General features: G+C 43.9%; 2 protein-coding genes across 2 annotated transcripts in view; one reads left to right on the forward strand and one right to left on the reverse strand.

The window, feature by feature from the left end:
* PALB2 (partner and localizer of BRCA2) overlaps window positions 1-7,950 on the reverse strand; it is an 11,808-nt gene extending 3,858 nt beyond the window's left edge. Inside the window, exons 1-4 of the mRNA XM_023516760.1 lie at window positions 7,817-7,950; window positions 4,646-4,705; window positions 4,427-4,526; window positions 443-1,900 (exon numbers count right to left, since the gene is read on the reverse strand). Coding sequence (XP_023372528.1) covers window positions 443-1,900; window positions 4,427-4,526; window positions 4,646-4,705; window positions 7,817-7,864 — 1,666 coding nt within the window. The 5' untranslated portion in view covers window positions 7,865-7,950. The remainder of the gene's footprint in view (window positions 1-442; window positions 1,901-4,426; window positions 4,527-4,645; window positions 4,706-7,816) is intronic.
* A 124-nt stretch (window positions 7,951-8,074) lies between these two features.
* The window catches only part of DCTN5 (dynactin subunit 5), a 22,483-nt gene continuing 21,715 nt past the window's right edge, over window positions 8,075-8,842 (forward strand). Inside the window, exon 1 of the mRNA XM_003795731.2 lies at window positions 8,075-8,221. Within this exon, the coding sequence (XP_003795779.1) occupies window positions 8,174-8,221 (48 nt within the window). The 5' untranslated portion in view covers window positions 8,075-8,173. The remainder of the gene's footprint in view (window positions 8,222-8,842) is intronic.

Raw genomic sequence — 8,842 nt, forward strand, 5'->3', positions numbered from 1 at the left:
CCGGGCTGGGGATTCGAACCCGCCACCTTAGCTGTATGTGGCTGGCGCCCCAGCTGCTTGAGCCACAGGCGCCGAGCCCATTTTTCAACCACATTAGTGAACTTTGGTACCACACTGCCAGGTGTGATTCCTGGCTGTCATTTTTTTTTTTTTTGAGACAGAGTCTCAAGCTGAGTAGAGTGCTGTGGCGTCACAGCTCACAGCAACCTCAAACTCTCGGGCTTAAGTGATTCTCTTGCCTCACCTGGCTGTCATTTTAATTAAAGTCACTTTAATCTCCCTGTGCCTTAGTTTCCTCTTCTGTAAAGTAAGGATTCTACCTCATGTAGGATTGCTATGATTAATGTTACTATCTGTACAGCATTTAGAAAGTACCAGACACACAGTAATTATTAGTTATCATCATCAAATACATTCTGATTTGCCATGAACTTTTTCTTACCATAAATAATCCCTGTTTTATTCTGATATTTGTGCAAGATGACTTCTTTCTGAGAACTGTTAATACCCAACATGCTAGAAGCTGGCAAAAGTCGCTCATGATGATCTAATGCTGGGATATACATTGATTTTCTTTTTCCTCTGTGTCTTCTACCAAATAGCTGGGTGACTGCCTTCCTAGAAAAGTCATTATCTTCAGTGGATCCAGTGGGAGAGTTGACTTCAGCTTTTGAGAGACGTTTCTGAGGATTCCTTGAACTTGGCTGTTCTGCGCGTGTGTCAGACATCCTAATTTTACTTTGGTCAGTTTTCTCATTGGAAAGGTTTAAGTTTTTATTTGCTTCCTTACTTTTAGACCCTTTTTTCCTGACACCCAAATGACTTTGAATTACAGCCTCCAGGGCTACTTTTCTCTGGCAATTTGACATACGTCGTGTTGTTCTAATATAATATTCTGCAGGAAACAGAAGCCCATCAAGCATTGTGCAAGAATGCATTTGATTTTCTGTAGAAGCAGGAGAGACTGCTTCTAGGATAAGACTCTTAGATTGATTCAGATTCTCATTTTCCTGGTAACATTCATTTCTACCACTAAGAGCATCACTGGGAGATTGTAAAGATTTCTCTATGTGATTCTGTTCTTTTAAGTTTTGGTCTTTGTTTCCTGGTAAGTTATTGTAAGTAACTTCATTTATAGAACATGCATTATCCGCCTCTGAATTAAGACTTACAGATAGCTGGCCATCTGCATTTATAGCTTTATTTACTACTAGGTTATCTGTAAATACAGTCACTGTTTTGCTGCGTGCCTTCACGTTTACAGATGAAGCAAGGCTAATGTTTTTTAACCCCTGAGTAATAAGTTCACAGTTACCTTTAGGAGGCATATGTTCCAGGTACTGACTATTACTGCTATATGATGAAGTATGCAAAGAAACTGTAGTCTCCCTGGGGAAATTAGTTCCTTTTAAAAGGGTATCAACACTTCTTTCTGGTGTGGCAGTGGGTAGAATCAATTCACCCTTTCCATCACTTTCTGTCACTTGTGCTGCACAATCTGGAAGTTCAGACTTGGGAGGACTTGAGAGAGTTCTTATTTTAGTTACTGGTGGGTTAGGAGTTTTGCTACTGTTTTCTCTCTTTAGTCTTTTTTCAGAGAGTATGAGTGAATCAGTGTCAAAGACACATTCTCCCTCTTGTGAAATAAATGTTTTCTTCTGCTTTTTTCTCCTCTCTGGAATTTTAGTCTGACTTTGCTTATTATCAGGGCCACTGACCCTTTGGGGAAAATGTTCTTGGATATCATCGGTTCTTTGTGTAAGTAATCCTTCTGGGCCATCTCCAGGGTTAAAAGACCCAGGGTCAACATCATGTGTGACAGATGTCTTTTTTCTGGTTTCCTCATCAAGATGGGTGTTGAATTGTAACTTGCCATAATGAGATACTTTGCTTTTAGGTTCTAAGGAGGAAAAAAAAGTATGTAACTAATATTTTCCTTTAAAAATGAAAAAAAAAATTAATCCATGTTTATTTTTAAAGAGCATATATAAACACTACCAAACATTTATTTAAATAAGAATCAATGGCATTTCATTCAGGCAGATCCAAGTTCAAGTTTTTTTTTTTTTTTTTGAGACAGAGCCTCAAGCTCTCCCCCTGGGTAGCGTGCCGTGGCATTACAGCTCACAGCAACCTCCAACTCCTGGGCTCAAGCGAGTCTCCTGCCTCTGCCTCCCAAGTAGCTGGGACCACAGGTGCCCGCCACAACGCCCGGCTATTTTTTGGTTGCAGCCGTCATTGTTGTTTGGCGGGTCCGGGCTGGGGATTCGAACCTGCCACCTTAGGTGTACGTGGCTGGCGCCTTAGCCGGTTGAGCTATAGGCGCCGAGCCCAAGTTCAAGTTTTTAAAATACTAATACACTATGGAATTTTAGGTAAAGATAAACAATATAAACACACAGAATTGTTCTTAATATTTTTAGGCAGGGTGTGGTGGCTTTACACTTATAATCCTAGCACTCTGAGAGGCCCAGGTGGGAGAATAGCTTGAGCTCAGGAGTTTGAGATCAGCTTGAGCAAGAGTGAGGTCCTGTCTCTATTAAAAATAGAAAAAGCCCAGGTGTGTGTGTATAGTCCCAGCTACTCAGGAGGCTGAAGCAGGAGAATGGATTGAGCCCAAGGGTTTAAGGTTGCCATGAGCTGTGATGATACCACTGTACTCTAGCTTGGGCAACAGAGAGAGACTCTATCTCCAAAAAAGTTATTTTTTTAAACTAAAATATTATCTATTTTTTAGCACAATCTTTTTTTTTTTTTTTTTTTGAGACAGAATCTCATTTTCTCACCCTTGGTAGAGTGCCATAGCAGCACCACACTGCTCACAGCAACCTCCAGCTCTTGGGCTTAGGTGATTCTCCTGCCTCAGCCTCCTGAGTAGCTGGGACTACAGGCACTCGCCACAACGCCAGCTATTTTTTTTATTTTTATTTTTTGCAGTTTGGCCAGGGCCGGGTTTGAACCCACCACTCTCCTTATATGGGGCAGGTGCCCTGTTAACTGAGCCACAGGTGCCGCCCAATCACAATCATTTTTTAACTTGTATTTTTTGAGACCAAGCCTCAAGCTATTGCCCTGGGTAGAGTGCTGTGGTCACAGCTCCCAGCAACCTCCAACTCTGGGTTTAAGCGATTCTCTTGCCTCAGCCTCCCAAGTAGCAGGGACTACAGGCGTCTGCCACAAAGCCCAGCTATTTTTTGCTTGTAGTTATCATTGTTTGGCAGGCCCAGGCCCGATTCAAACCCTTCAGTCAGCTCTGGTGTATGTGGCTGATGCCCTAGCCCCTTGAGCTACAGGCCCCACTCCATTTTTTAACTTTTTAAATTCACCAAATTTTTTACCTCATATATTTTTTTGTTCTCTGGCTCAAGTAATTTAAAATAATACTCCAATCTCAAATGGCCCTCAATTTTACAGTTATATATATAAATTACTTGAATTTAAACACCAGAAATAACTTTATTTTTTTTTGAGATAGGGTCTTACTTTGTTGCCAGGGCCTCTTAGAGTGCAAGGGTGACATCATAGCTCAATGCGACCCCAAATTCCTAGGCTCAAGTGATCCTCCTGCCTTACCCTCCTGAGTAGCTGGGATTATAGGTAATCACCACTGTGCCCAACTGCCTTTTTTTTTTTTTTTTTTTTTTAAGAAAGTCTTCCTATGTTGTCCAACTCGGTCTCAAAGTCTTGGCCTCAAGTGATCCTCCTGCCTTGCCCTCCCAAGTGCTAGCATCACAGCCGTTAAGTCACAACACTCAGCCATAAAATGACCATTGTTTTTTAGGGGTATTTCCATCCACATTCTTCACTCTGTTCATACATAAATACTTAAATTTTCTTTTTCTTTCTTGGTTTGTAAAGTTTATTTAATTATTTTTTTAGATAGAGGGTCTTGCTCTGTCATCCAGGCTGAAGTACAGTGGCACAATCATAGCTCACTACAACCTCAAACTTCTGGACATGCAATCCTCCTACCTCAGCCTCTCAAACCGCTTGGACTATGGGCACACACCAGCACACCAGGTTAATTTTAAAATTTTTTTGGTAGAGATGGGGTCTTGCCTTGTTGCCCAGGCTCGTCTTGAACTCCCAGCCTCAAGCAAATCTCCTGCCTTGGCCTCCCAAAGTACTGGGATTACAGGCATGAGCCACTTAGCCTGGCCAATTTTATTTTTATATAACCTTTCCAATATTTAAATAGTAACTATAATTTCTAAAAGTTGAGAGGGGGAAAAAAAGCAACCAAATAAACAATCCCATTGAAAACATAGCTTATTGAGTGGATCTTATGTCACATGGATTTTATGTTAAGTAAAGAGTCTATTACTAGTCCTTGTCTTCAGTCTGTGAGAAAAAGAACAGCCGAATGTACCTGGGAAAATGAATTATTATTGGAATTTCTAAGCATAAATGAATGGGCTAGCCTTACCTGAGTGGTTTATCTGTGGTGAGATTTCCTGCTGGGGCAAGCAATCTTGTTCTACTGTTTTCTTAATAGTACTCTTAACCTTTTCAGCTCTTTGGGACCGCTAAAGAAAACAAAAGCAGCTCAAGAAATAAATTGTTTTAAGAGCTTGGTTATTGTCAAGAATTGTTCTTATGTAGTTTATACTACATGTATAACACCTTGAGAGTACAATTCACTTACCTGAAGGCGGGCTAGTGTCTTGCTGTATTCCCTTTTCAAGAATGCTAATTTTTCCTTCAACTGGAAGAAGAAAAACACCAACAATACTGAGCAGCTGGAAAAGTAGAGTCAAAGGGAAGGGATGCAGTGACCACCAGACATGAATATGCAGTGCTCAGAGGGTCCCTCAGCAAGATGCAGTGGCGGGAGTGGCACTGGCTCATCCTGACTTACTTTCTTTTTTTTTTTTGAGACAGAGCCTCAAGCTGTCCCCCTGGGTAGAGTACTGTGGCATCACTGCTCACAGCAACCTCCAACTCCTGGGCTCAAGCACGTCTCCTGCCTCAGCTTCCCAAGTAGCTGGGACCACAGGCGCCCGCCACAACGCCTGGCATTTTTTGGTTGCAGTCATTATTGTTGTTTGGTGGCCCAGGCTGGATTTGAACCCGCCACCTTAAGTGTATGTGGCTGGCGCCTTAGCTGCTTGAGCCACAGGCGCCGAGCCCCTGACTTACTTTCAAGTCTCAAAAAGCACCAAGCTCTTTACTATCTCAGGAGCTTTGCAGAAACAGTTCTTATCACCTGGAGCATTTCCTCCCCTAGCTAATTCCTACTGATTCCTCAAACCTTCGCTTAGATTTTTATTTTGGGGGGTAGCAGACCTTTAGGTCCCTCTCCAAATCTAGGTCAAACACTCCACCCGTCCTCTGTGCTTCCCTTATCACAGTAATTACCACACCATGTTGCTTATTTATTCCTCTGTTTCACCCCATCACCTTGAGATCCTCAAAGACAGCAGGCAGGAGCTGCTATCTTCAATCATTGAACAAAGGACTCTTTTTACTTGTTAGTTAATGGTCTAGGTATCTCTAGTATCTGGAACAACAGCTGACACATAGTATTCTAGAGACAGAGTAGTCAGAGCAATCTACATACAGTGAGAGATACAGACAATAAAACAAACAGATAAGATGATTTTACAAGGTTATAAAAACTTAGATAAGCAGGGTGATATGAGAGAACTATTAGCTTATTGATGGGACTACTTAAGCTAGAGTGGTCAGGAAGGCATGTCTGAGAACTGCCATTTGAGCCTAGACCTGAAAGAGGAAAAAGCCAGCTTTGCCAGGCAGGGAGCACCACAATATATAAGCTCCATGGTGGAATGGATTAAGTTTATCTGAGGAACACACAGAAGGCCAGTGAAGTTGGTGCTTTCACTGCTGAATTCCCAGCAGTGGAAGTCAACAGCAGGCATTCAACAAAGATTTATTAAATAAATAAATGAACTCGACTGAGTCAAATTACTCTTCTCTGAAACTTTAGATTCCCTTTGTCATCTGTGGGTCAAAGGATTCCTTAACAGCAAAGCCGCTCCTGTTTTTTCCTGCTTTCGAGGAACCTATTAGAGGCACTCATCCTAATAAAATGTCACCAAGATTTCTATCCTCAGAATCCATCTTAAAAAAAAAAAAAAAAAAACTACTACCTGCAAAACTTGCTAATAGACAAGGTGGCAACTGTGTGAATTTTTCTTAGCTAATTTTTCTTCCTGGCATTCTGTTTATCACAGCACTTCTGGTACTAAAGGAGTCACCTCTGTCCTACTCATTCTCTCTTTTTTTTACTGAGATAGAATCTTACTCAGTCACCCTGAGGTTGAGTGCCCTGATTTCATAGCTCACAGCAACCTCAAATTCCTGGGCTCAAGCGATCCTCTTGCTTAGCCTCCTGAGTAGCTGGGACTACAGGAGCCCACAACAGGAGGGCTAGTTTTTGTTTTCTATTTTTAATAGAGACGGGGTATCACTCTTGCTCTACTCAGATGAACCACTTGCCTAGACCTCCCAAAGTGTTGGGGCATGAGCCCACACCCCGGCCCCTACTCATTCTCAAATACACAATAATAAAACTAGCTGACACTTATTATGTGTCTCAGTTGGTGCTCAGACTTTTCTAAGTGATGTCTATATACTGACTCCTTTAACACTCACAATGACCCTAATAAGTAGATTTTATTATCCTCATTTTATGTAAAAGCAAATGGAAACACAGATTAAACAACTTGTCTAAAATCATGCAGTTTATAAATGATTTTATAAACCCAAGTAGCAAGATTTTAGACTATGTGCTCTTAACCCTTATGCTTCCCACCAACTATACCAATATCAGAGAATTATCTTCTTTACTTGTAAATGATCTTTCTCACCCCCCACCAGAAGGTAAGCCAAGACAAAACTAATGACTTAACGGGAATGAGTTTGGTACAACTTAGCCCAGCAAGCACAAGATACATTCAAGTTACTAACATCAGCATAAGCTGGAAACAACCTAACAGTCTGTCAGCAGAGTAATATGAAAAGAAACGAGGGTGCTTTCAAACTATAATATACTACATGGAACTTTTTTCAAAAGTAGAGTCAATGTGTCCCAGCACGAATGTTAAACATGAAGAAAAACGGAAGCTGCAGAAGCATTCTGATCGTACCATTTATGAGCATTCTATTCTCCAAAATAAACATACAGTATTACTTGGTGGTTAGCGATACACTCCGCCCCCTCCACAGACACAAACCAAAGAACGAAAAGGTGTGGAAGTACCAAACTGTTAAAAGATTTACGTGGCTCAAGTGGCTAAGGCGCCAGCCACATACACCTAACGTGACGGGTTCGAATCCAGCCCGGGCCCGCCAAACAACAACGATGGCTGCAACAACAACAACAAAAAAATAGCCAGACGTTGTGGCAGGCGCCTGTGGTCCCAGCTGCTTGGGAGGCGGAGGCAGGAGACTCGCTCGAGCCCAGGAGTTGGAGGTTGCTGTGAGCTGTGATGCCACAACACTCTACCCAGGGTGACAGCTTGAGGCTCCGTCTCAAAAAAAAAAAAAAAAAAAAGATTTACGTGAAGGGATAGGATGAAAGAGGTGAAGACTTAGTGCGGGAGGAAGAGTGTCAAAGGTGATGTTATAAAGTTTTACACTTTGTATTTATGCATTGCTACTGCAGTGAGAATTTGTTTGGCAAATGCCGCCACGTGAGCACACTTTCATTTCCGTGCCCCCTCAGCCCTGAAAGAAGGGGAGTTGAGAGGATAACGCTGCCCTCGGACTGCAAAGGAGACAAACCCAGGTCTAAACTCCAGGGAAAGCGGGGTCAGAGTCCTGCGTCCCCCCTTCCCGCACCCCCAGGCACCTTTTCCTTCTCTTCACAGCTGAGGGGCTTCCCGAGAGGGTCGTCCATCGGGCAGGCGGCGGAACGAAAAGCGCAAGCGTCGCTGGCCCTAGGTCTGCGGATCCCGGACCCAGAGGGCTCTGGGCCGGGAAAGCCCCCAGCGCGCGAACAGCTACACCTCGGCCAATTAAATCCAGCGCTCGACCTGCGCACGCGCAGCCGGAGAGTGCCGAGCAACGGAGCGGGGCCGCCGAGAGGAAAGCCGAGCTGCGACCAGGCCGGAAGTAGCCGGGGGGAGCAGCCGGAAGCGCCGGCGGCTCCGACAGACAAACTGACAGTCTGTGACAGGATCCCTGCTGCGGAAAGGACGTGGTGGCCATGGAGTTGGGCGAGCTGCTGTACAACAAGTCCGAGTACATCGAGACGGTGCGTGCGTCCGGTCATCCGTCCTCCCCTTTCCAAGCCCACGTCCCTGCGAGGCCGGGCCGGCGGCCGCAGCCTGTCCCTGCCCCACCCACCCCGGGGCCCTTTGGCAGTTAGTCCGGGATTCTCTGGGGACGCTTCGGCTGGGGCCCGGCTTTCCTGGTTGGTACGTGCATAGGGCCACTTTAGGCTTTTTGCATTTATTTTTAATTTTCTCGTAGCGATAAAGTGCCCTCAGAAGGACAGGACAAGTCTCATCCATCCTTTTTTTTTTTTTTTTTTTTTATTTATTTATGTATTTATTTATTTATTTTAAGAGACAGGGTCTCGTTCTGTCTTCTGGGCTAGAGTGCAGTGGCCTGGTCGCTGTAACCTCTAACTCATGGGCTCAAGGGATCCTCCTCAGCCTTTCAAGTAGCTAGAACTATAGGCATGCCACCAACTCAGCTAATTTTTTTTTTTTTTGAGACAGAGTCTCACTATGTCCCCCTGGGTAGAGTGCCATGGCATTACAGCTCACAGCAACCTCCAACTCCTGGGTTCAAGCGAGTCTCCTTCCTCCGCCTCCCAAGTAGCTGGGACCACAGGCGCCCACCACAACGCCTGGCTATTTTTTGGTTGCAG

The sequence above is a fragment of the Otolemur garnettii genome, unplaced genomic scaffold (genome assembly GCF_000181295.1).
Source record: "Otolemur garnettii isolate 467f Iridium unplaced genomic scaffold, OtoGar3 scaffold00096, whole genome shotgun sequence".
NCBI classification, from domain to species: domain Eukaryota; kingdom Metazoa; phylum Chordata; class Mammalia; order Primates; family Galagidae; genus Otolemur; species Otolemur garnettii.